The sequence below is a fragment of the Panthera leo genome, chromosome A2 (genome assembly GCF_018350215.1).
Source record: "Panthera leo isolate Ple1 chromosome A2, P.leo_Ple1_pat1.1, whole genome shotgun sequence".
NCBI lineage: Eukaryota > Metazoa > Chordata > Mammalia > Carnivora > Felidae > Panthera > Panthera leo.
Window position 1 is genome coordinate 163,042,285 of NC_056680.1, and position 26,451 is coordinate 163,068,735.

The following is a 26,451-nucleotide window of genomic DNA, read 5'->3' on the forward strand; positions in this document are numbered from 1 at the left end:
TTACACAGAATTCCTTGAATGGGTAGATTATTTCCCTGTAGCTAAAAAACTAGACAGGGGCGCCTACGTGGCTCAGTCCGTCATCTGCGCATCCGACTCTTGACTTCGGCTCAGGTCATGGTCTCCCCGTTCCTGGGGTGGAGCCCCGAGTCGGACTCTGCGCTGACAGGGTGGAGCCTGCTTGGGACACACTCTCGCTCTCTCTCAAAATAAATAAATAAAACTCAGGGAAAAAAATTTTTTTAAATTATATAAAAACCCAAGCAGAATGCCACTCCATCTTGGACTCAGTCTAAGTCAGATGAAAACGCTCTGACTTTCCAGTTGTTGGTGTGACGGGCAGGTGTGCAGGCTCCTGTGGCTCCTCGTCCCCATCCCCTTTGCAGAAATAGCAGCTCTACAGAAACATTTTCCAAAGTCACAGCTTCCTAAAGGAGTTACGTAGGAGAAATCAGAAATGCAGTTAAACCTTCCTGAACAAATTAAGTACTTAACTAAGTTCCAGAAAATGTGACACAAAGGTATGGACGTTCATTTTATTTAGGCTGCAATGTGTAGATTACTTATTTAGTTTTAAAACAAGTTTAATATACACTTTAATTAATACCAGCACTTGATTTTTCTTCAACAACCTAAGAACGGAATAGTGTAAGGTTTTACTGTACTAGTTTAAGAAATCCATTCTGGCGGCACCTGGGTGGCTCAGTCGGTTGAGCATCCGACTTTTGGTTTTGTCTCAGGTCATGATCTCACGGTCGTGGGACCGAGTCCTGCGTAGGGCTCCATGCTGATGGTGCAGAGCCTGCTTGGGATTCTCCCTCTCCTCTCTCTCTCTCAAAATAAGTAAATAAAGCATTAAAAAAAGAAAAGAAAGAAATCTATTCTGGAACAAAAAAATCCATTCTGTATAGAAACATTTATATTAATTCTCCCAGAGTTTTATACCTTATAATCCAATCATTTTAGCCCATTAAGACTTTTTCAATTTTGTATAATATCCTGGAAAACACCATTTTGTGATACGTATCAACAAAACTCAATGCCACTTTCTCCAATAATAAAAACATGCTTTTTAAAACTGTTACTTTTTAAATTATGTGAAACTAAAGAAAACTGGTTGCTGGTTTTCAAATCCTCTGGTCTGGAGAAAAACAGTCTGTGCTTTACCACCCGCTGCCACGCCTTACAGAGATAGGGCCTGTAGTCCGCTTCGGCCGAGGAAGGCCCTTCGGTCCAGGCGGAGGCTTTCTGCATTAGGCTTTGTGTGGTTGCAAAAACAACTAAGCGATACTCGTGTGCAAGTTTCTCTAAGAATTGAGAACACTTCTTCAGAGCGGACTCCTGGGAGTTAGTGCTCTCCCCTCCGTTGGCGCGGTCTATCCAGTAAAAGGCGGACAGACTGTCCAAGATCAGAAGGCAGAGGGAAGGGTGGCCACAGACGGTGCTTTCTAGGGAGTGCAGGGTGAGGAGCAGGTGCGTGCTGCTGCCACAGCTGACCACAAAGAGCCTCCCGAGGCACCGCTTCACCGCGTCTTCAGACCCGCCGGACCCGCCGGACAGTCTGCGCTCCAGAATCGTAACAAGCCGGAGCATGTCAAAGCGATAATCTGTATCAACAAACAAGACTTCTACTTCCAGCCCGCCTTCCGATTTTGGAAGCACACACCGCGCTGTCAAGTGATAAAGCATTTCTGTTTTTCCGCTTCCCTCTGGACCATGAAACTCAAGAATGTCACCTGTGTAAAATTTAAAAACGCCAGTCAAAAAAAAGGCAGCAGCACAAAAGGCTACAAGATGAAAATCTGCACCAATGTTTAAAAAGACATTTACCGGAATGTGGAAGAGAATCTAAATCCACGTGCCCAAATGGATCCATATGAGCAAACACACATCAGTAAGGAAATTAATCATTACATTTCGCCTCTGAGAAAGCAGCTGGCTATTAATTAGCATCAAGGAAACGTGAAAACCAGAAAGACAAGGCTGACAGGCGCCGAAGGAGACCTCCTGGGCACGGGTCCCCATTCACGCGCCCTGGAATTGGTGACACCACGGAGTGAAGGATAAAGTGCCACAGACCGAGGGTCTTTCAAAAATCTATTGTTCACTACGGCACACGCCATTTCCGGTAGCTGATTACCCAATATCCGTGGGCTCCTCTCCCTTAAGCATAAAACCTCGGTTTACGGGGCGGAGAAAGGCAGCATGCCCAATTTAGAAACGACTTTTCTCAGCATCGCCGGCAAAGGGGTCAGCAGGTATCGCGGTTGTGGCCGCTGAGACCCGAGTAGATTTCCGTTGGGTTCCTAAGTTCCGCTTGGCTCGTGCAGGTGCCTGCCACCTCTGCCCTGCTGCTCCCTCCGCTGGAGGCGAGGCAGTGAGGGTGACGGGGGTACCCCGAGCTCGGCAGGCAGGAGGACAGGAGGTGCCCAAGGCCCTGAGGACAATACGGAGCCCACGCCAGCTACGCCGGGCCTGCCTCCATACCACTTGTGATGCGAGGACACGGAGTCGCCATCAGGTCACGTGCAGCTGGAACAGTCCCGCCGTCACGGGAGAACAGTTCCCGCGTGCGGTTCTGCATGTGGAGCTAGAAGGGTCCACGGCCCTCAGGCCTAAATAGCCTCCCTCAACTGAAAACGCCCCTCCACATTCCCCAATGCCATCAGTTATTCTTTGCTACGTGAATTTCTTGAAACGCTATCTGCCGGCATGACCTCTGCACTGTAAATTATTTTCCTAGCATTCTGAATTGAGTAAACTACTCTGGACTTTAAAGACTCCAAATCTTTTTCTACGTAGGTTCCAATAACTCTCTTTCAGTGAGGAAATTAAACACTCAGGGAAACGGTCCTGCCCTCCAGAGCTTTTCGAAATCCACTCTGAACAATGGCCTTCCAATTCTGGCTGTTTATTTCTGTGTAATTTACGGTTGAACCACATAACTGGAAACACTGTGTTAAAAATGTAGATTCCTGGGGGCATCTGGGTGGCTCAGTCAGTTAAGCGTCCAACTTGGGCTTCCCTCATGATCTCGCGGTTTGTGAGTTTCAGCCCCGCATCGGGCTCTGTGCTGATGGCTCAGAGCCTGGAGCCTGCTTTGGATTCTGTGTCTCCCTCTCTCTCTGCCCCTCCCCTGCTCATGCTCTGTCTCTTTCTGTCAAAAATAAATAAACATTAAAAAAAAAAAAAGCTTAAAGTGTAGTCAGAGGTGCCTGGGTGGCTCAATCTTTAAGCAGAACCTGGAGCCTGCTTTGGATTCTGGTGTCCCTCGCTCTCTGCCCCTCACCCACTCATGCTCTATCTCTGTCTCTTACAGATGAATAAACATTAAAAAAATAAATAAATAAAATAAAAAGAAGATTCTTAAGCCCCAAGCAAACTACACAGTCTAAGAATCTGGTTACTTTATTTCCTATTATTACTACCAACTATTGTAAATTGGAACATTCACAAAAAGTGTGTAAAAAAATCTAGCATGTTACCAGTATACCATATTTAAGGTAGCATAAAACTTCAGCCAGTTTGTACTATAAACTTACATGCAACTTGCAATTCAAAATTTAAATTAAAAAGATTCCCCCTCACCCATCCACCTTGCCAAGATTCCAGAGTCAAGGAACACAACTATTTTCACAATAACAATCGTTCACCAATGCTCTTGCTGAATGTTAACACAGTGACTAAAATCCTATTCAATACTGTCTCCTACTATATGACTTAGGAGCTAAGCTGAGATCCTGCCCTTACTCCCAAATAAAGCTTTTTACTGCCCTACATTACAGAGAACAGACTACAGCCACTAGATGAAACATTAACACAGAATAGATATCAACGGTAGTGAAGGAACGTCGAGAACACAGTTAAGCAAGATTAACCCGAAACGGCTTGTAGGATACAACGAACCACAGAGAAACACGGTGGGGAAACCAAGCACCAGACTGCGCTGAACCTTCCCTTGTCCTTTCCCCAGAAGAGAAGGCAGAAGAGGCCGCCCGACAGCCACCAACCTTTCTGCCGCACTTCACAGATAAAAAGGGACAATTCGTGATATTTCGTTTGATCCTAACAGCAATTCTGTGAGGTAAGAAAGCAAACTTTATAACCCTCCATCACCACGGTTATCATGCTATCTTAAGTTTTGACTATTTACGTCACCTTATTTCCTGTACGCTACTTTAAGGTTGGGACTTGTCTATTCTATCTCCGGCACAAAACACAGTACCTTTTGAATGCACTTCATCAGATTACTTTCTTTTGGAGAACTTCTTGAGAGACACCTAAAAAATGAAAATGGAAGTCCCGATCTGGTGAGGGTTAAAGGCCCAAATGTCAACCGTGGAAGATGGCATTTGGAAAGGAAGCGAGTCTGGTAGGGAGACGCTGCTCACCAGAACCCGGCAGGTGTAAAGGCCCAGGCCCAAGGCTCGACACAAGAGACGAACACAGGAGACAAGCAAGAACAGGAACAGAGCGTCCAGTGCTAGTCCAGCCTCCTGCCGACTGTCCCTGGCCCAGGCACGGCTGCCACTCAGCCTCCTTCACTTATTCAGAAGGCAAGAGCAAGGCTAAGGTAGCGATTTACAGGTTCTTCTCAGAGACAGGCCTGGAAGCACCCACACAAGCAAAGCAGGGTTTTTAATTCACGCAATCACATAAATATCCTAACAGAATTCAGCTTTCAAAATGCTACGTTCACTAGGTGTCACAAAATAAAAAGGTCTTACAACCACTAGGATTTAAGATTTAAGACAGTAATAAGAGGCTGACATAACAATCTGAGTAAGCCACAGAGACACAGAGAACAAAAAGCTCTCTCTCCTTGTAGATGAGAGTGAACCAAAAGAAAAGAGGCCAAAAACCCAATTACTGGGATACATCCACGGTTAGAGGAGTTGGCATGAAGACATATAAAACAGAAAGTTAATAGAAAAATTAGGAGGAAAATGACACAGAGCACAAAAGGTTTCAAGAAAACCAAACAGTACTAAATCCTAGTAAATGCAGCACAAAAGTTCTAAAAGTAAAAAAATGGCAGAGGGGAGTTCAGGAACAGGTCACTGAACTGGTCCTGGACAATTACCTGACAGCAGTAAAGGTGTAGTTTGCAAAAGCACGTTTAATATAAACATTACATTATAAACCAAACTTCAAAACCAGACAGTTGCAAGACAGATAGAAGGGTGCTCCACGAGTGCAGCAAGGACAAGGAATCAGGCTGCAGGAAGGCAGGGACATGCGAGGAATTAGGGGAAAAATACGACAGTTTACATTCATTTAAAAAGTAAAAATATTTGGGGCACCTGGGTGGCTCAGTCGGTGAAGCGTCCGACTTCAGCACAGGTCATGATCTCACAATCTGTGGGTTCGAGCCCCAGGTCAGGCTCTGTGCTGACAGCTCAGAGCCTGGAGCCCGCTTTGGATTCTGTGTCTCCCTCTCTCTCTCTGCCCCTTCCCTGCTCACGCTGTGTCTCTCAAAAATGAATAAACATTAAAAAAAATTTTTTTTTCTTTAAAAAGTAAAAATATTCAGTAGCAGTTTCATGAGACCAGAGAGTCAAATGAAAACAACGGAAGTTAAGAGAGAAAGGCAACATATTCCGAAGCAAAAGGGAAGAGACCCCGGGGCACTCCGTCAGTTAAGCATCCCTGACTTTGGCTCAGGTCTGATCTCACTGTTTGTGAGCTCGAGCCCTCCGTCAGGCTCAGAGCCTGGAGTCTGCTTCAGATTCTGTGTCTCCCTCTCTCTACCCCTCCCCTACTCACACTGTGTGTGTGTGTCTCTCTCTCTCTCTCTCAAAAATAAATAAACATTTTAAAAAAATTTTTTTAAAAGGTGGGGGAAAGAGACCCCACAGGGGATAGGAATACAGGACACTGGCAGAGGGTAACTGTGAACTGTCTCTGCATAGTTCTGGAATTCTCAGAATAGAAAACCTTGCCAAATATTTTCTTGGACAGCAGCTGGTGCTCAGAAACCTCTTTCAGCAGAACTCAAAGGAGTAAGTCTTTGAGGACACTGACTTACACGGTTTAACAAGGTTTGCTAAATGCACACATTACTAGGAAATACAAGACGTGGAATACGGACTCCTTAGATCCTTGGTTCGGCATGACTGAAATGAGACAAAGCTTAAGGCGAAATCCTTGCTTAGGAGATTATTAACAGGTATATAAAAACACTCTTCTCCTTTTACAGATTAATAGCAAAGCAAATAAAAAGGTCATTTATAACAACTAAGGAAATAAAACTTGCAAAGTTGCAAATTACACATAAATATTATCATTAAGGCTGTAGATTCCCTACAAATATATTTAATGATCAACTGATGTCAATTTCCCTGGTTTTATAAACATTTACTGTCTAATCACATCAAAAATAATATTCAAGCATTATCTTTTTTTTAACAATGGCAAACTTTTTTTTAATATTCATTTTTATTTTTGAGAGGGAAAGACGGAGAGATGGAGAGGGAGGGAGGGAGGGAAAGAGAGCGCACAAGTGGCGGAGAGGCAAAGAGAGAGGAGGACAGAGGATCCAAAGTGGGCTCTGTACTGACAGCAGAGAGCCCGACGTGGGGTTTGAACTCATAAACCATGAGATCATGACCTGAGCCGAAGTAAGATTCTTAACCAACTGCGCCACGCAGGCACCCCTCATCATCCCCAGGTGCTCCCCAAAATTATGTTCTACACAGGGGACATAGCCCTTTTAGCTATATTTGAAGTCACTATCTCAAATATTCCTGAGAGCTGTTACGAAAGAAATCATAACCTTGTCCACTCCAAGTATTGGGAATGACAACTTGCAGTAAAAAACCCAAAAACCAAAAGCCCCCCAAACACATACACACACCAAAAAACATCTCTACCGTTTGGCACTTGACAAATTAAACGAAATCAGAAAATCTGGATGGTTTGGCCTTGATAGTTGCTCTCACAAATAGAACGCTGTAAAGGATCTCGGCAACAGATTGTGGGAGTGAGTTGATGAATCTAAAGATCCCTCAAAATAAGGATAAAAAAGAAAAGCCAAAGAAATACATCGTCTTGGTACCAATCTACTAATTGTGTAACAAATATGTTGAATTTGCAGATTACAATCATTACAGTACTGAAGAGGTAATGAGTTGGTATATAGTACTAAGTTACTACAAAAAAACATTTACAAATGTTTCCAACAGCATTGGAGATTTCTATAATCCCTAAATCTCTTACTGCTTCGACTTGAGCTTCCCTGTACAGTTTCTGATAAACTGCTGTTATTGATAAAGAACCCTTATGATACCAGGCCTGAGTGTGCCAATGCTCCAGTGAGTGTTCATCTAACTAGTTTACAGCTATCACATCCATGGCGGTTTTAAGTAAGCTCTTCTCTCAGTGACTGAACATGATAGTGTTTCTAAAGTTTCTACAAACCTAGGGGCGCCTGCGTGGCTCAACTGGTTGAGCATCTGACTCTTAGTTGCAGCTCAGGTCACGATTCCAGGGTCATGGGATCGAGCCCCACATCGGGCTCTGCACCGGGTGTGGAGCCTGCTTAAGATTCTACCCTCTGCCCTTCTCCCCTGCTCACGCTCTCTAAAATAAAACAAAAATTTTTTTAATTGAAAAATTGAAAAAAAAAAGTTTCTACAAATGTAATATTCAAATGTTCAGTGGTGCTGAGAACCCATGTTTTAATGTCAATTTCGTAAGGTCCAACTTAATCACATCTTTCCTGATAGAAGAGAAAGTCCCATTTTCTAACATGTTTGATCAAAATTTGTCTTTTATTATTGATAGTTTAGAAAACCGTTTGCTAACAGATCTGTTCTACAAGGAACAGTAAAGGGAGCCTTCTAGTCTGAACGAAAGGACAGTAGACAACTTGAATCCAAATGGATTAATTCAAAACACAGGTCAATGCACCTACATAGGTGAATATGAAAGACTGTATAAATGCTTTAGAACTGTAACTTATTTTCTCTTATCTAAGAAACAATTACATTAAGTAATAAATTTACTTATTTGTTATAATGCATTTTAATTTCTTTGCTGTAATGGTTTTTTAATTTATTGCGATAAGTAATTTTATTTTAATTAAATAACTTTAGATGTGTTTATGGACATACAATGTATAAATATGTAATTTGTAACAGCACAAAGGAAGGGGAGGAAATGGAGCTATACATCAAAGTATTTATAAAATACTGAAATTAAGGTGGTATTAATTTAAATTAAATTATTTTAAATTAAGATATTAAGGATTAATGGTAATCCTCAGAGCAGCCATCAGGAAAATAACTCAAAAAAATAAAAGTAATTACTGGGAATAACAATGGTATGCTAGAAAATACTTTTTTTATTTTTAATTTTTTTAATGTTTATTTATTTTTGAGAGAGAGAGAGAGAGAGAGAGAGAGAGAGAAAGAAAGACAGAGGGCGAGCAGGGGAGGGGCAGAAAAAGAAGGAGACACAGAATCCGAAGCAGGGTCCAGGCTCCGAGCTGTCAGCACAGAACGGGACGCGGGGCTTGAACTCACAAACCGTGAGAGCATGACCTGAGCTGAAGTTGGACGCTTAACTGACTGAGCCACCCAGGTGCCCCTAGAAAATATTTAACACAAAAGAAGACAGTAAAGGTGGAAGAGAAGCAAAAAAGACACACTTTACCAAGTCACAAATAGACAATAAAAGGATAGAAAAAGATATACCATATAAACAGTTAACTAGTAGCTAATGTGGCTATACTATTATCAGACAAAACACACTAATAATTGTTATTAGAGACAAGCAGCATTTTTGTTTTCCATTGTGTTAAAAGACAGCATAAAACTTACCCTCTTAACCATTTTTTTAACGTTTATTTTTTTACAGAGAGAGAGAGAGAGAGAGAGATCGAGTGGGGTAAGGACAGAGAGAGAGGGAAACACAGAATCTGAAGTAGGTTCCAGGCTCTGAGCTGTCCACACAGAGCCTGATGCTGGGCTCGAACCCACAAACCATGAGATCATGACCTGAACCAAAGTCAGATGCTTAACCGACTGAGTCACCCAGGCGACCGGAGCATCTCAACAGTTTTTAAGTGTTTCACATTGCTGTGAAACATCTCCAGAACTTTTCCATGGTGCAAAACTGAAACTACGTACCCATTAAACAACTCCCCTTTTCCTCCTTCCTCCCCAGCCCCCGGTAACTACCATTCTACTTTTTGTTTCTATGGATTTGCCTGCTTTAGATACCTCATAGACGTGAAGTCACGCAGCGTTTTTCTTTTTGCGATTGGTTTATTTGACTTAGCACGTCCTCCTGGTTTCTCCATGCAGTAGCATGTGCCAGGATGTCCCTCCTTTTTCAGGCTGAATAATATTCTATGATTTGCACAGACTACATCGTGCTTCTCCGTTCACTGTCGGTGAGCACCTGGGTCTCTTCTACCTCTTAGCCACTGGGAACGGTATTGCTATGAACACAGGTGTGCAAATATCTTCGCCGCTCGGCTTTCAATTCTCTTGGAGGTATACCCACAAGCGGAACTGGTGGATCGTACGGCAGTTCTATTTTTGATCTTTTGAGCAAACTCCATACCGTTTGCCACAGTGCTTGCACCATTTTACAATTTCATCAATGGTGCACAAGGGTTCTAATTTCTCCACATCCTCATCAACACTTATTTATTTACTTACTTACTTACTTATTTACTTATTTATTTTTTACAGTAGCCACCCTAACGGGTGTGAGGTGACAAAGAACATTTTATAATGATAAATGAATCAATCCATCAATAGGGTATAATGACAAACATACAAGTGCCCAAGAGTACATGAAGCCCCCAAATATATGAAGCAACACTGAGAAATAAAGGCAGAAATAAACAGGTCAACAGTAATAGTTGGACACGTCAATACACACTTTCAATAATGGACAGAAAATTAGGCAGAAGATCAGCAAGGAAACAGAAGACTTAAACAGCACTAAAAACCAACCAGCACTCCACAACATCGTGAAAACAATCCAACTACAGCAGAGTATACACAAGTGCACATCTAACATTCTTCAAGATAAACCGAATTTCTTCTGCAATAAAACAAATCTCAAATCAATTAAAAAACTGAATCACAGAAGCGTGTTCCCCAATCAGAAAAGAATGAAAACAGAAATAAGTAACAAAAAAGCTGTAAATCTTCTTGACCTTGGATTAACCAATGACCTCCTAGCTATGGTACCAAAAGCATGAGCAAGAAAAGATAAAATAAATAAACTGGACTTCACCAAAATTAATAACTTTGTGCTTCAATGGCCACCATCAAGATCAACTTTTTATATAAGTCAATAATAAAAACACAACCCATTGTTTTAATGGGCAAAAGATACGACATTTCTCCAAATTACACATACAAACTGCCAATTAGCACATGCAAAGAGGCTTAATGTCACTAGCTGTCAGGGAATGTAAATCAAAACCACAATGAGATATCATTTCATACTCACTAGCAAGGTTATAACTAAAAACACAGAGAATAATAACCTTTGTTTGCAGGATGTGGGAAAACTGGAACTATTCTAAACTTCACCACCGGTGGCAAGGAAAACGTGCAGCTGCTTTGGGAGACAGCCTGGCAGTTCCACAAAAAGTTGCCACGTGAACCTAACAATCCTTCCGGTAGGTATTATCCATGAGAACTGAAAACATATATCCACAGAAAAACCTGTACACAAATAATCACAGCAGCATTATGCATAACAGCAAAAAGCAGAAACAACCCAAATGTCCATCAGCTGATGAACAGATACACAAAATGTGGCATACCCCACACAACAGGATATTACTCAACAGTAAACAGTACTGACACATGCCACACTATGACACAACCTGGAAAGATGATGCCAAGTGACAGAGCCATTCACAAAAGGACACATACTGTATAATTCCATTATATGAAATATACAGAAAGGGCTAACCTAGAGTCCAAAAGTAGTCCAAAAATGTTGCCTAGGGCTGAGGGACATGGGAGGAGGTGGGCAGTGACTGCTCAATAGGCATGGGTTTCTTTCTGGGGTGATGAAAATAATCTAAAATCAAGTGTGGTCACAGGTACATAATTGAATACTAGAATACAACAAATCATTAAGTTCTACACTTAAACAGGTGAATTATAGCTCTACAAAGCTCGTACATTAAAAGAGAAAAACGACCCAAGCACAGAACCTTTTTTCTAAGTGTCCCTAGTGTAGACGTGCTGTGGGAAGAGTGGGTACGTCTTTTCCCTCCTGTAGAAATATCACCAGACATTGGGGTACCTAAGGACTTTCCTGTGATTCTCAAAGTTCTACAGAATTAAAAAATACAATAATAACAAAACTCCCACAAATAATGTGTGCCAGGATAAGAGAGCTCAATACTGATTCTCAAGATTTACCACAGATGAGTCAAACTCCATCTCTGACACAGGTAACAAAGACTTGAAAGTGTTCTGTCGTGATCTAATTCTCACTTTTTAATTTTATGGTTTAATCCATATAGCCACTTGCTAGGGGTATGTACACACAAATGAATATATGTGGGGAAAATACACGTTTTAGAAGACAATTTATGCCACTATTTTGGCTTGAGATTGTTTTTACCATGGACAGACGAATCTTCATCAGCAAATAGATACGGTTCTATTTCTTTCAAGGAACTTCTACCTTCAAGTCGGGCAAGGAGCTTGCAAAAGAAAAAAAAGAGAAAGAAAACTCATTATCTAAAAATATAAAATCCTAGAAATCTACATTATATAATTTTCCAAAAGTCTATTAAAAAACTCACTTAATTTTGAGGATTTAAAGGAAATTATGAAATAGCAAATACAGGGGCGCCTGGGTGGCTCAGTCGGTTAAGCGTCCGACTTTGGCTCAGGTCATGATCTCGCGGTCTGTGAGTTTGAGCCCCGCGTCGGGCTCTGTGCTGACAGCTCAGAGCCTGGAGCCTGTTTCGGATTCTGTGTCTCCCTCTCTCTGACCCTTCCTCCTGTTCATGCTCTGTCTCTGTCTCAAAAATAAATAAACGTTAAAAAATAAAATAAAAAAAAAATAGCAAATACAATTTAGGAGAAAAATTGTGTTCATTTACTCAGAAAATAATTCATTTTTTAACTTTATTTATTTATTTTGGGCAAGAGAGAGAGCGAGCGTGCGTGCACAAGTAAGGGGCGGGGGTGGTGCGTGCGTGCACAAGTAAGGGAGAGACGGGGGAGACAGAAAATCCCAAGGAGGCTCAGGGCTCCATCCCAGGAACCGTGAGATCATGACTTGGGCCGAAATCAAGAGCTGGACACTTAACCGACTGGGCCACCCAGGTGCTCCGAAAACACTTCATTTTTTATGTACCAAATATCGGATGGTATAAAACGAGGCCCTGTCTTTGAAGGAGCCGCCAGTATAGTTTGGGATATAGGACCAACTGCTAACTGCCAAGTATTTACCTTTCTTATGTGTCATAATTTCCTTTCTCAGTAAACTTACCACACGTGTTAGACAGATACCAGCTTTTAATGTGTCTGCCCAAGATACTGCCAATTCCTCGTCTAGTGGAGGAGGGGGCAAAGGCGAAAGTGACAAAAAACGCACTTGAGGAGCTCCCGCCTGAATTCATTAGGTGAAGAGAGCTCGGGCAGGTACCGAGCGCAAGTGCATCAGCCAGGGCGATAAGGAACACTCTGCTTGTAGGTGAACTGTCACAGATGTGGGACCGCTACAGCTTGTAGCTGGTAACGTGAAACAGACAGGAGATTAATAAAGTCCTAAAGGAGCAAAAGTCAGATCACAGAAGGCCGCAGATGCCAAGTGTAGGAGCCTGTTCTCTGGTTTTGAGACAAGAGCAAGGGATTTTAAGCTGCGAAGTGAGAAGCATTCTAGAACAGTTGGGACTTCAGAACCAGACCTGTTAGCCCCTTTCTCTGGGCCGGGGCCTTCTCACCAGGAAAGTGGTAACAGCTATCTCCCAGCCAAGGTTGTTGAGGAGTCAGGGTGTTAAAAAAAAAAAAAAAAAAAAAAGTGCTTGGCATAGAGGAAGCACCGTGTGGGTCCGGCTATCATCATCTGCACTTCAAACAGATTATCCTGGTGGCTGCAAGGGATGGATTTGAGAGTAAAACCAGCTCTGGAGAAGGCTGGAGTCTGTGACACTAATCTGGAGGAGGTGTGCCCACACCAAGTAGATAGGAAGACGGCGAGCAGAACTGTGACTGGGTTAAATGCCAAAGAGGGGAATGTAATCAAAGTGGATTCTCAAGTTTCTAAGGAATCAGCACAGATTTGACAAATCTTCCATACAACAAAAGACGAAAAAGAGCATATCACAAATGGGAACAAAAGCATTCACTCTTCACCAAGCAAAGGGTTCTCTCTGTTAATTTAGCAACCACTTCCTGAGTTTCTCTTACATACCCTGCACCATAGCAGGTGAGATGCAGACTGCAGGGATGGAGAAGACAGCCTGGCCGCAGAGACTTTGCTGTCCAACCACTCACAGGAAAAACCCTCAAAACAAGCAACACTAGTTTGACATAAGAATGCCTGTGATGAGGCGGCAAAAAGTGTTAGTTCCATTAAATCATGACCCCTGGGTACTTTAAAAATTATTGTGATGACAGGGGCGGCACACGAGCAGTAAAGAACTTAACCTTGACCAGAGAGAGGTCTGGCCTTTGCCCTTGGCTCCTGGGAGGTCATCCCTAAGCCTCTAGGAATATCCTTCCAGACAGAAGCATCTTTACCTCAGGCCTTATGCCCCATCAGATAGTCTCAAAGTGTGACTTAGGGTGGGGCTTTGGGTCAACTTGACCTCTGGTATCAGAGGGGCTGGAGAGTGAGGTCAGCTGCTCGCCTGCATCTAGGGAGAGAGCCCCAGACCGTCACACACGTTGCTGGGAGGACTAGGCACCGGCCGCAAGCGCACGAGGAGAGGACAACCGGAGGGTGTGCATCAGGAATTCCCCTAGACTTTGATCCGTGACATCTCCCTGGGCTGCTTTCAAATCTGCACCCTTTCCCTGCAGTAATCCATAACCATGAAGGTAACAGCTCTCAGTGAGTTCTGAGTCCTTCCAGCGAGCTGCTACACCTAAAGGTGGTCTTGGGGAACCCCAAACCTGCAAGTCGTGTCAGGGCGGGCGCAGTCTCAGGGGCCCGAGACTTTGCGGTCTGTGTCTGCAGCAAAGGCCCAGCTTCCCACACAGATAAAGGACTTCTGCTCCAAACTGAAATACAATCGTTTTTTTTCTCTAGAAAAATCACTTACTTGTGTGGATTATTTGAGTTGGATGCTTTTTTCATAGACTACCCTTGTATTTGAAAGGAAGAAAAGACAAACTATGATTATACAGACTTCGGTACTTGGCAGACATTAGAAAGGAAGCCAGTCGCCTTAAGAAAGCTGACAGTATTTGTTGCCAATGATAAAATTTAAATTTTGGAAAACTTAGCCACCACCATGACCGTGACAGCTGGCTCCCCAACACTTATGGTCCTTTTTGGTGAAGTCACCAGTGTTTCAATGTGGTTGTTCAAACCATCATTCAACACATCAGTCCTTGAAAGGTCTGTGTAATCCACTGAAGCGGTTATTTCCAAATGACCAGGGCATGATGTCAAATCGTTTCTGGGTAAAAGATTGACTCCGAGTATAAGGCCAATCAATGGTTTTAATATGTGAAGAATTCCCTAATACGCATTTTCTATTCTATGTTGCAGTGAACTTTTAGGAAACTACTACTGGTCAAGTCTGGTACTTTTTGCATCAAAGAAGAAAATCCATAATTATCTGGAAAGACCTTCAAATACTCCTCCTTTTCCCAACTATGAACCTGTGAGAGGCCAGTCATCATGTACTTTAACCGAACACACAGTAATAGACTGGATGCAGAAGAGATGAAAATCCGTTTAACTTCCATTAAGCCAGACATTAAAGAGATTTACAGACACATAAAATACCGTCACTCCTCACCACATTTCAGGCTCCTTGCTGACAGCAGAGACAGACTCAGGACTTGAACTCATGAACCGTGAGATCATGACCTGGGTGGAAGTCAGACACGTTAACTGACGGAGCGACCCAGGCACCCCAATCCTCGGTGATCTTTAAATGTGCAATGCACTCCTAAAACCAAAAAGTACGAGAACCACTGAGTTAGAAAACGGAGAGTCCTGCCTGAAGAGTAAGACCGAAATGGGGCAACTGGGTGGCTCAGTGGGTTAAGCATCCGACTTCGGCTCAGATCACGATCTCGCGGTTCTTGAGTCGGAGCCCTGCATAGGGCTCTGTGCTCACAGCTCAGAGCCTGGAACCTGCTTGGGATTCTGTGTCTCCCTCTGTCTCTCTGTCCCTGCCCTGCTCACGCTTTCTCTCAAGAATAAACATAAAAAAAAAAAAAAAAAAAATAGAATAAGAGAAACTTTCGTGGACAATATGGAACACATAAAGCAACTGTATGTATGCAAATGACTAACATGCTCATCAGAACGATGAACTTAGGGAGTTATGCAGAGAATATTTACTTATTATCATTGCTTACAATATTTCAGAGTTGTCCCCTCCGAGAGTTCCTTGTAAGAAAGTCTCCAAGAAAGCTTTACATTGGCGTGACTCATGGACAAAGACGGTATCACCCCTCTCACCAAATCGGCTACATTAGCCAGTTTGCATCTGACTTCCACTCTTATTAAAAAATCAAATTCATTTTTTCGGGGCGCCTGGGTGGCTCAGTCGGTTAAGTGGCCGACTCCAGCTCAGGTCATGATCTCACCGGTTTGTGAGTTCAAGCCCCGCCTCGGGCTCTTTGCTGCTCAATCGGGAGCCCGGAGCCTGCTTCTGATTCTGTGTCTCCCATTCTCTCTGCCCCTCGCGCGCGTGTGCGCGCTCTCTCTCTCTCTCAAAAATAGACATTAAAAAAATTTTTTAAATCAAATTCATTTTCAAAGATGAAAACTTTCCACTATCGAAAATATTCAAAATAATGTTTTACAATGCCAAAGCAGAGTATAGGGAAATTACCTCTCAGAACTTAGAAATAGATTTACCCTTATAAATACAATACAAATACAAATAATATTAACAATTTATAGAAGCTATTTTATGGGACGAGACATCATCCAAACCTAGGCAGGAAACACCCTACAAACTGACATAAATCCATTATAAAATCAACATTAACGATGTCCAGAGTTAAGGAGTTAGAAAGAAGCAAGGTACTCAGAAGGGCAAAAAAGAGTGTAAGTGTCCAGGGAACACAAGTAGGTTCTGCTAGAAATGACAGTTCAATCCTTTCAGGGAAGATTAACACACTGGGCAATCAGAGCGTGGTGATGGGAGCCATGAAGATAATTCAACTATTTCTCTTGATTCCCTCAGCAATCTTACTGAGACCTAATTTCCTATTTGGGAAAGAATGCACGGTGGACACAACAATTTGAATCTATCTGGCAGTTTGACTAATATTGTTAATTGACAGATTTGACATTTGGTTTGTAAATCAATATACGCCAGGTTTTATCATCATAACAATAGTTAACCAATAATAGCTACTATCTGTGCTTACTGTGGTATCAGTAGTACATAATTTATATACATTATCTCTTTTGTTACATTAACTCTGTTTGTTATCATTCTATTTTTCAGATGAGAAAACTGGTATTTGCCAGAGCCAAGATTTAAGAGTCTTTTTGGCTCCCAAAGCCTGGAACTGCGTGCTACAGCGCCTCAGAGTCAGTATCGCGGAGTCTAATAAAATCTGAGTACAGAGATGAAATACTTTTCGGACCTACTAGGCAGATCAAACCAGTCGGAGACCCCGTCTAGGCAATCACCTGGCCTCTTTAAGCCATCTCTGTCCCTACTCCCTCCGACGCTAACAAGGAGCCCTAAATGCTTTCAACGGCAGCATTATTACCACAACAAGTGTCGAGGCTTCTAGGGGCACAGTACTCAATTGTACCCATTGGTAAACATCTCAGCCGAGTCAAGTGTGTCCCAGGAACTGAGTAAGGTGCTGGGGACACATAGCCGTAGCAGACACAGTTCCTGTCTTCAAAGAACTTAATAGGAGACAGTCAAAAGGTTACAAAAGTGCCATAAAGTACTGTAGGTGCTACAAGAGAAATGCAGGGGGCCGCGAAGGTGTTTGAACCAGACTGACCAGCCATCTTGGAGAAATCACCCTGAGGACCAGTCAGCGACCTGGAACCTCCCGGAGCACAGCACCCTCCCAACCTTCTTTCCTTTTGTTTAACCACACCCTTAAGTACACCCTTGGGGTATAACTTCCTCCATCTGCCCTGGAGATCTAGAACACATACATTAAACATTCTCCTCTTGGGTGGTCCCTCAGCAGGACTCCCAACCTCTAGGGCTAGAAAAGCAAGTCTTAAGGGAGGTGACTGGCGGAGATTCATTCCTCTTGTGCCTGAGAAGGGCGTCTTCAGTAAGTCCCCTAAACAAGCCATTTCACAACAAGCTGGACTTGTCAGCCTTTTTCTTCAGTCTTCTGGCCAGTTTTCTTGTGTGGGAGGCAACTTTAATGTTGAATGAGAGATTTATTTATAGTTCTCTTAAATGCAAAATGCACATTGATACAGAAATGTTTTTTTTTTTTTTTGTCTTTCTGCATGGAATGTCCTTGCCCTATTCTCCCAATTAAATTTCTAAAGCCTAGACTACTGAACAGGCGAAAATAATACACATTCTTCAAGGCTGCTTCCTTCTATGAAACATTACCAGCCTGTCTCCCTCATCTGGATATAAAAGCTCAAGAGGAAAAGAATCTATTTTGGCTCACCACGTAGTCCAAATGCTTTATGTTTGGCAGAAACTCAGTAGTTGCCTATTAAATTAAAGGTGAAAAAGGCATAGGTAGGCAGGCTTGGGAAGGACGGAGTGTAAATAACCTCAAACTATTTTCTTTTAATTGTTTCATGTTTATTTTTAAAGACACAGAGAGAACACGAGAGCACATGCTGGAAGGCCGAAGAGAGAGAGGGAGAGAGAATCCTAAGCCCAGTGAAGCCCTACGTGGGGCTTCTGAGATCATGACCTGAGCCAAAGAAATCTAGAGTCAGATGCTTAACTGACTGAGACACCCAAGGCACCCCGTAAGCCTCATAAACTATTTCCATTTTTGTATTAGGACTGTCTATAAACTTCTACCAAAGTCCATGAGTATTCTATGCCTATCATCAAAGCTCTTCATACTAACCAAAGTCCATTTCAGACACACTCATCAGAACCTAGAATCTTCAATACCTGATAAGCAGAATACCTACCATATAGATGTTTTTATTTTATTTCTTTAAAGTTTTTATTTATTTTAGACAGAGAGAGAGAGCGAGAGAGTGAGCAGGGAGGGGCAGAGAGGGAGGGGCAGAGAGGGAGGGACAGTGAGAGAATCCCAAGCAGGCTCTGCACTGTCGGCGCAGGGCCCAATGCGGGGCTCAAACTCACGAGCCGTGAGGTCATGATCTGAGCTGAAACTAAGAGCTGGATGCTTAACCAACTGAGTCACCCAGGTGCCCCCCATACAGATGTATTTAAAGAGCAGAAAGAATTGGGGTGCCTGGGTGCCTCAGTTGGCTGAGTGGGTTTGGCTCCTTCAGGTCATGACCTCACGGTTCCCGACTTCGAGCCCAGCATCAGGCTCTGTGCTAACAGCTCAGAGCCTGGAACCTGCTTCGAATTCTGTCTCCCTCTCTGACTGTTCCTTGCTTGCACTCTTATCTCTCTCTTTAAAATAAACAAACATTAAAAAAATAATAAAGAGCTGAAAGAACAACTTAAGATCAAAGTAACCAGAAATGAATGAGATTAAGGTAAATCCATACATGTGAGGAGCATTTGGATAAAGGCTCATTTCCCCTGACCTTTTGTAATTAAATGTCTGCAGTAGGGTTTGAAACCAGTTAAGTATAAAAGGCTACCTAAAGGGCGCCTGGGTGGCTCAGTCAGTTAAGCGTCCTTGGCAGGTCATGACCTCACAGTTACGGGATTCGAGCCCTGCGCTGACAGCTCGGAGCCTGGAGCCTGCTTCAGATTCTGTCTCCCTCTCTCTCTGCCCCTCCCCCACTCATGTTCCGTGTGTCTCTCTCTCTCTCTCTAAAAATGAATAAACATCAGAAAAATTAAAAAAGGCTACCTAAAGAAGTAATCATTCTAAACCAAATATTCCCACCCCTGCTCCATAACAGGCCTAGACTTCTACCTAAAAACTGAATACAATTCTTAGTTTTACTACTTACACGTAGAGGAAATTCAGGCAAAAATGTTTAGAACATAGCGAAAGTAAGAGAGGAGTTGGAATAAGGAAGCAACGGAAAGCAGCAGCGTGAACATGCACGTAATGGATGCAAAACTGGGCCATTACGCCATCCCACAAATTGGAGGGCCAATTTCTTTTCCCGGGTGAAACGAGACTCCGTCGCCACTTTGAAAATTCAACGGTCCTTCAGGGCAGAGTACGAGGCCTGGCTCTTTAATCAAGCTTTTGTCTAAATTATACGGCAAAGACAACTACTGAATAATTTACTATATTGTTAAGTCCCATAGTTTCTAAGTATATTCCATGAAGAGATGGTGCTGTTCTAATTGATATTTTTTAAAAGCAATTATCCTATAAGAAAAGGAAAAATAAAGTCAAGCAAAATTTTCTATATATACGCCTGAGAATTTAAGCTTTTTTTTTTCTTTTTAAATATATATTTTTTTAAAGTTTCTTTTGGGGCGGAGCAGAGAGTGCGGGGACAGAGGATCCGAAAGGGGCTCTATCCTGACAGCTCAAACTCATGAACCACAAGATCATGACCTGAGCCAGAGTCAAACGCTTAACCGACTGAGCCACCCAAGCGCCCTCTTTTTTCTTCCTAAGTTTTTAATTCCAGTTAGTTAACACACAGCATTATACTAGTTTCAGGTGTACAGTATAGTAATTCAACACTTCTATACATCACCCTGTGCTCACCAGGACAAGTGCACTCCCCGATCCCCCCATCACCTGTGTCACCCACCTCCCCCCCCCCCCCCCCACCTCCTCTCTGGTAACCGGAAATTTGTTGTCTGCAGTTAAGAGTCTGTTTCTTGGTTTGTCTCTCGTTTTCCTTTGCTCATTTGTTTTGTTTCTTAAATTGCACATGTGAGTGAAATCTCACAGTATTTCTTTCTCTTATTTAGCGTCGCGTTGTACTCTCAAGCTCCATCCATGTTGTTGCAAATGGCAAGATTTCATTCTTTATGGCTGAATAACATGCCATTGTGTGCACACACACATTCTTTATCCACTCGTCAGTCAGCGCACACCTGGGCTGCTTCGGTCTTGGGTATCGTAAACAATGCTGCTGTAAACATAGGGGTGCATGTATCTCTTTGAATTTGCGTTCTTGTATTCTTTGGGAAAATACCCAGTAGTGCTACTGCTAGATCATAAGGTAGTTATAGTTTTAAGTTTTTGAGGAACCTCCGTACTGTTTCCCACAGTTCGCATTCCCCATCCACAGTGCACGAGGGTCCCCCTTTCTCCACACCCTCGCCAGGCCCCTTTATTTCCTGTGTTGTTGACTTTAGCCATTCTGACAGTTGTGTAAGCAGCATTAACCTCTAGCTGATTTGTAAGAACTAAATTTTAAATTGATGACATTCCACAAATTAGTAATTCCATTAAGTGCATTCTTCAGACCTCATCAGGAAGTTATGCCAAACTGCTTCAAATTGTCATTTAGATAAAAAAAGCAAATATATGCAAGGTCCCAGAAAGAAAACAGAATCAAAATTATGGGAGCTTAATGTTGGCAGAATACTATCCTCACCTTGCATGTGAGGAACTCTGCCGGAGAAACACTTCTGGCATATTCTCCCACCTCCTCGTTCTCTTCCCCAAGGAAGGAGAGATTTCCTAATGGGTTATTTTAAGAGCAGGTACTAGAAAGGCATGGATCATCTCCTTCATCCCTCCCGACAGTTTGTCGATTGGGAGTACCCATTCTGCTGTGTTCCTATACTTCAGTCTAAAAGGAGAGAGCACTCAGAAATGAGCATTTGCCAAAACAGTTCGCCTGATAACCTTCAGTGGTACACTGGGAGACAGAAGCCTGATCGGTGGGCTAAAGAGTGAATGGGAGATAAGGAAGTACAGACACAGAGCACAAACTCTTTGCTGTGCTGAGGGGGCTGGGGTGGGATGGGGCTGGCTGGGGCTGGCTGGGGGATGAACATCTAGGGAGGTTTTCTGCTTTGTTGTTAACGTTTTATGTTAGGATGCTGATGGAAATGATTGGTGGAGAAGAAGATTAAAAATCCAGAAGACAGAAAAACCACCACAAGAGTGGGAACCTCTTGGGGCGCCTGGGTGGCTCAGTCGGTTAAGCGTCCGACTTCGGCTCAGGTCACGATCTCACAGTCTGTGAGTTCGAGCCCCGCGTCGGGCTCTGGGCTGATGGCTCAGAGCCTGGAGCCTGCTTCCGATTCTGTGTCTCCCTCTCTCTCTGCCCCTCCCCCATTCATGCTCTGTCTCTCTCTGTCTCAAAAATAAATAAAAACGTTAAAAAAAAAAAAAATTTAAAAAAGAGTGGGAACCTCTGCAGCAGTGAGGTCCCTGAGGAGGAATGGGATGGAAGGAATCTGTAACCTAAGTGCAGAAGTTGCACTTTCTTAGAAGCAGAAATATTTTTTATTTTAAGGAGGGAATTCAGAGAAATAGTACACAGATTATCAAGACAGACTTCATGAATAAGCAGCGATTGCTACATTAATAACTAATAAATAGACTTCAGAATGAAGAAAATTATTAGAGATAGAGGTAAATTGCAGGATGAAGCGAAGGCTTGATCGCCCAGGAAGACATATGATCCTAAATGTGTACATGTCTACCAGAATCTCAAAATACACGAAACAAAACTAATGCAGATGAAAAGAGAAACCGACAAACCCACAATTACAGTTGGGGCTTCAACAGTCCCCTCTCAGCAACTGACAAACTTAGAAAATCAGCACGGATAGATCTGAACAATACAAGATCTAACTCATATAAATAGAACGTTCCACCCAACAATAGCAGAACATACATTTTTTTTCCAAGGGCTCATGGAACAGTCACCAAGACAGAACTTTTTTTAAAAGAACTGAAATCATACAGAGTGTGTTCGCTGACAATGATGGAAGGAAACTAGAATCAGTAACGAAAAGACAACAGGAAAGAATAAGGGAGCTCCTGTGAAATTTTTTTTCTCCATGACACATGAAGAAGCAAAGCAGAAAGAGGGGAGAGGGAAGAGGAGAAAGATAGGAAATTTATCCACCGAAGCAACAATTGCTGAGTGCCTACTCTGGGCTAAATATTGTTTCAAACACTGGGACTAAAGGAGTAAACTCAACAGACAACAAAGTCTGTTCTCATGACCCTTAAATCAATATAAAATGTCAGGTGTGTAAGTCAGGGGCGCCTGGGTGGCTCAGTCGGTTGACCCTTGATTGAGTCGGTTGAGACTCTTGATTCCGGCTCAGGTCATGACCTCAAGGTTGCTCGCTCACAAATGCGCACTCTTTCTCTCCAAAACAAACAAACAAACAAACAAACAAACAAACAAAAAAAAAACCCAACCATTAAAAAAAAAAGAATAAACAGGGTAAAAGAATAAAGACTAACAGTAGGCAAGGTAAAAAATGAATTATTCTCTTTTACATTGTAGTCAAATGCTTTGTCCTTAAATCAAGGGTTCAGTGGGGCGCCTGGTTGGCTCATTCAGAAGAGCATGCAACTGTTGATCTCAGGTGCTTGAATATGAGCCCCACATTAGGTGCAGAGATTACTTAAATAAAACTGAACAAAAAATAAATCAAGGGTTCATTATAAGTTTTCCATTCACACCATCTGGCCCACTATTAATTCCATCTCTAGAATCTGTTAAAATATTTTTTGCAACTTTATTTTCTTGGAAGACCCTGTATGAAACGTCTTTTCCCTACTACTCACAAAATGTGGGAATGGCTGGCTATTTTTTAAAGTTGTAATTGTAGTGAATTAAAATTTTAAAGTATGGGACACCCGGTGGCTCAGTCAGTCAGTCGGTGGCTCAGTCCGACTCGATTTTGGCTCAGGTCATGATTTCACAGTTTGAGATCGAGCCCCACGTTGGGCTCCGTGCTGACAACGTGGAGCCTGCCTGGGATTCTCTCTCTCTCTCTCTCTCTCCCTCTCTCTCTCTCTCTCCCTCTCTCTCTCTCTCTCTCTCTCTCTCTCTCCTTCCCGGCTCATGTGTGCGCTCTCTCAAAGTAAATCAATAAACATCTTAAACAAAAAAATAAATGAATGAATGAATAAATAAAATTTTAAAGTAGTGCTTCAGTTTCTTGGGATGGCTTGTGACTTCAGAGATCTTCCTCAATGCAACGCCTGTGAGTAGAATCCATAAAGTACCACAGACTGAAGTGCAAAGGGAGAAAACAGTGCTCAAATAAATTAAGCACTGGCCACAGAGTGCCCAAAAACGCTTAAAGGAAAAGAGGCTCACTTGGCTGGTGTTGTGAACAGAAAGGAAAAAGAATCAAGTAGCACCTGCTGCCTAGCTCCCGACTCTCCCCTCTACCCCTTCCTACTCCACAAAGTAACAGGTGCCAGGCAACCTGGCTCACGACCTCCATACAGACATGGCAGGCCTCCCATTTTTTGGATACTAGGCTTGTTCTCATGGCAAAAGTCATCTGAGTTCAACCCTGGTTTCAAGTGATCATTTAAAAATAAGTAAGGTTTGGGGGCACCTGGGTGGCTCGGTCAGTTAAGCGTCTGACTCTTGATTGTGGTTCAGGTCATGATCTCAGTTCCTGAGATGGAACCCCATTTCGGGCTCTGTGCTGGCAGCACGGCGTCTGCTCGGGAGTCTCTCTCTTCCTGCCCCTCCTCTGCTCAGGCTTGCTGTCTCTCTCTCTCTCTCTCAAAAATAGGCTGTAACGGTAGTGGTTCTTATGCAAGCAGCGGCTTCACTCTTACGCAGCGGGGATCAGCAAAGTAGGGCCCAGCAGGCCAATCCGAAAGTTTACAAGTAAGTTTTATTGGAACACAGCCAAGCAAATTTGCGTACGTCTCCATGGAAACCTTCACGTTAGAACTGCAGGGCGGAGTAGTTGAGACAGCGAACCCCCCACTGGCCTGCAAAGCCTAAATACTATGGGGCCCTTCACCTGAGGGTACTGCTTCTCCCCCTAACCTGTGATCCACCTGTCTCCGTCTCAGGGCTTCCTTTCCAACCCTGTTCTCCCGCAGCAGCGATACAACTACACGCCGCTACCCGCAGTCCCCCCAAATGAGCCGTGCGCTTGCTTAACTTAACGCACTACCCACGTCACAGCTACTCTCTGCTTTGAATGCCACCCCCTCTTGCCAAACCAACTTCACATGGTTCATAAAACCCGTCATCTCCTCCTCCTGGACTGGTCTTCCGCGATGCCTGCCCTTCTATTAGCACGCTTTACTGCACATACTGCAATTGTTTTTTTTTTTTTTGTTTTTTTTTTTTAAGTCGGCCTCTCGCTAGTTCAACGGCACAAGTGGTTTCTTTTGTTTCTTACTCAGATGCCCTGACCAGCGGTTGACACACAGTAAGCACCTGATACTTCTCGGTGCAATTCCTGAGGCCATTCTTGCAGGGCATCAAATGGCTGGCGCGGGTGCGGAGGTACTCTGGCTGGAACTGCAAAACGGGGCAGCGAGGGATGGAAGCCAGAGGCAGAGACGCAGAGACTAGGGGGCGAGGTGAAGCAACCTCCAGAAAAAGCCGCCTGTCCTAGAGAAACGTCCGTAACTGCTCCAGGCGGCCAGCCCTCCTAGCCTCCCCCGCCCGGCTCGCCACCTCCAAGCGCGGCGAACGTGCGACAGGTGCGGACCGTCAAGCTGCCGGGCGGAGACCACGCATTCACACCTATCCGTGCACGCGGGGCGGGGGTGTCCTCCTCCGGGTCCGCTCGCGGGACTCCCAGGCCCTGGGGCCCAGCTCCAAGGGCAAGGGTGGGCGGGGGCGGCCCCAGGGCCGGAGTCTAGCGCGGCTCTCCCTCCTCGCCACCCCCACCCCGGGCCAGGACGCCCGCGCCGCCTCCCTCGCCCGCCCGCGGCCCTGGTTCACGGCTCTCTCGTTTCCCATCCCGGTGCCTCTCACCTGCGTCCCAGACTCGGCCCTGTGGAAGTCGCTACACATCGCCCCGAAAGCTCTGCGCACCCGACACTCAACTTTCGCGCCACCAGAGCCATTTACCGCGAGTCCCTGCGGCCCCGCAGCCAGTCAGACGCGCTGACCCGCTGACCCGGGCGCGGGCATGCGCACTGCACCCGCCCTCCACCGGGAAGGCGGTGGGCATGCGCAGTAAGGCTTACGGGCGTCCCCCGCTCAGGTGGTGTCTGACCGCGTCTCCTAGGAGACCGGGAGGCGGCTGGCGGTTTTCTCATCAACTTCAGTTCCTCTTTAGTAGGTAAAACTGGCAGCATGTTCTTTCTTTCTCTTTCTTTTATTTCTTTCTCTCTCTCTCTTTCCTTCTTTCTTTCTTTCTTTCTTTCCTTTTTTCTTTCTCCTTACTTATTTTACTTTCTCTCTCTCTCTTTCCCATAAACAAAGCAGTTACTGAGCAGGCAGGGCTTTTTGTCCATTTGTGGGTTAAAAGCCTCTGGCCGGCTGTACATGTGATTCATGGTTAATTCTGAAAAAAAAGTACACTAACTTTGAGAGAATCTTTGTAATTAAATAATTATAATAATAGGAATTACAGTTAACAGTTAACAATGCTTAGTATGTGTCCTAAGTGCTTTATATTTAATGATTAGTTAAATCCACAGAGCCCAATGAGGTCGTTACTATTATTCCCGTGTATTACAGATGAGGAAACTGAGGCACAATTTTGGCCCACATTACTTTGGTGAACAGATTGTACTGAGTCAACAAATTAATGAGAACTAGGAAAGGAAGAGCATGAATGCAAACTGTTCTTCAAAGAAACTTGGTTGTGGGGCACCTGGGTGGCTCAGGTGGTTAAACGTTTGACTTCCGTTCAGGTCATGATCTCCTAGTCCGTGAGTTCGAGCCCTAGTCGGGTTCTGTGCTGACAGCTCAGAGCCTAGAGCCTGGAGCCCGCTTCGGATTCTGTGTCTCCCTCTCTCTCCGCCCCTCCCCTGCTTGCACTCTGTCTCTCAAAAATAAAATAAAAACATTAAAAAAAAAATTTTTTTTTAATAAATAAGACTGGGGCACCTGGGTGGCTCAGTCGACTGGGCGTCCGACTTCGGCTCAGTCCATGATCTCACGGTCTGTGAGTTCGAGCCCTGCATCAGGCTCTGTGCTGACAACTCGGAGCCTGGAGCCTGCTTCGGATGCTCTCTCTCTCTCTCTCTCTCTCTCTCTCTCTGCCCCTCCCCTGTTTATGCTCTGTTTCTGTCTCTATCTCAAAAATAAATAAAAATTTTAAAAAATAAT

The 26,451-nt window shown here is 43.8% G+C and overlaps 1 protein-coding gene across 1 annotated transcript; it reads right to left on the reverse strand.

Moving 5' to 3' along the window:
• Positions 1-839: 839 nt before the first annotated feature.
• On the reverse strand, positions 840-25,226 carry XRCC2 (X-ray repair cross complementing 2). The gene is made up of 3 exons (XM_042927180.1): positions 25,147-25,226; positions 11,608-11,689; positions 840-1,736 (listed from the first exon to the last, which is right to left on the reverse strand). The coding sequence occupies exons 1-3, from the start codon at positions 25,183-25,185 to the stop codon at positions 1,027-1,029; spliced, it is 831 nt and encodes a 276-aa protein (XP_042783114.1). The 5' UTR covers positions 25,186-25,226; the 3' UTR covers positions 840-1,026.
• Between the last annotated feature and the right edge of the window lie 1,225 nt (positions 25,227-26,451).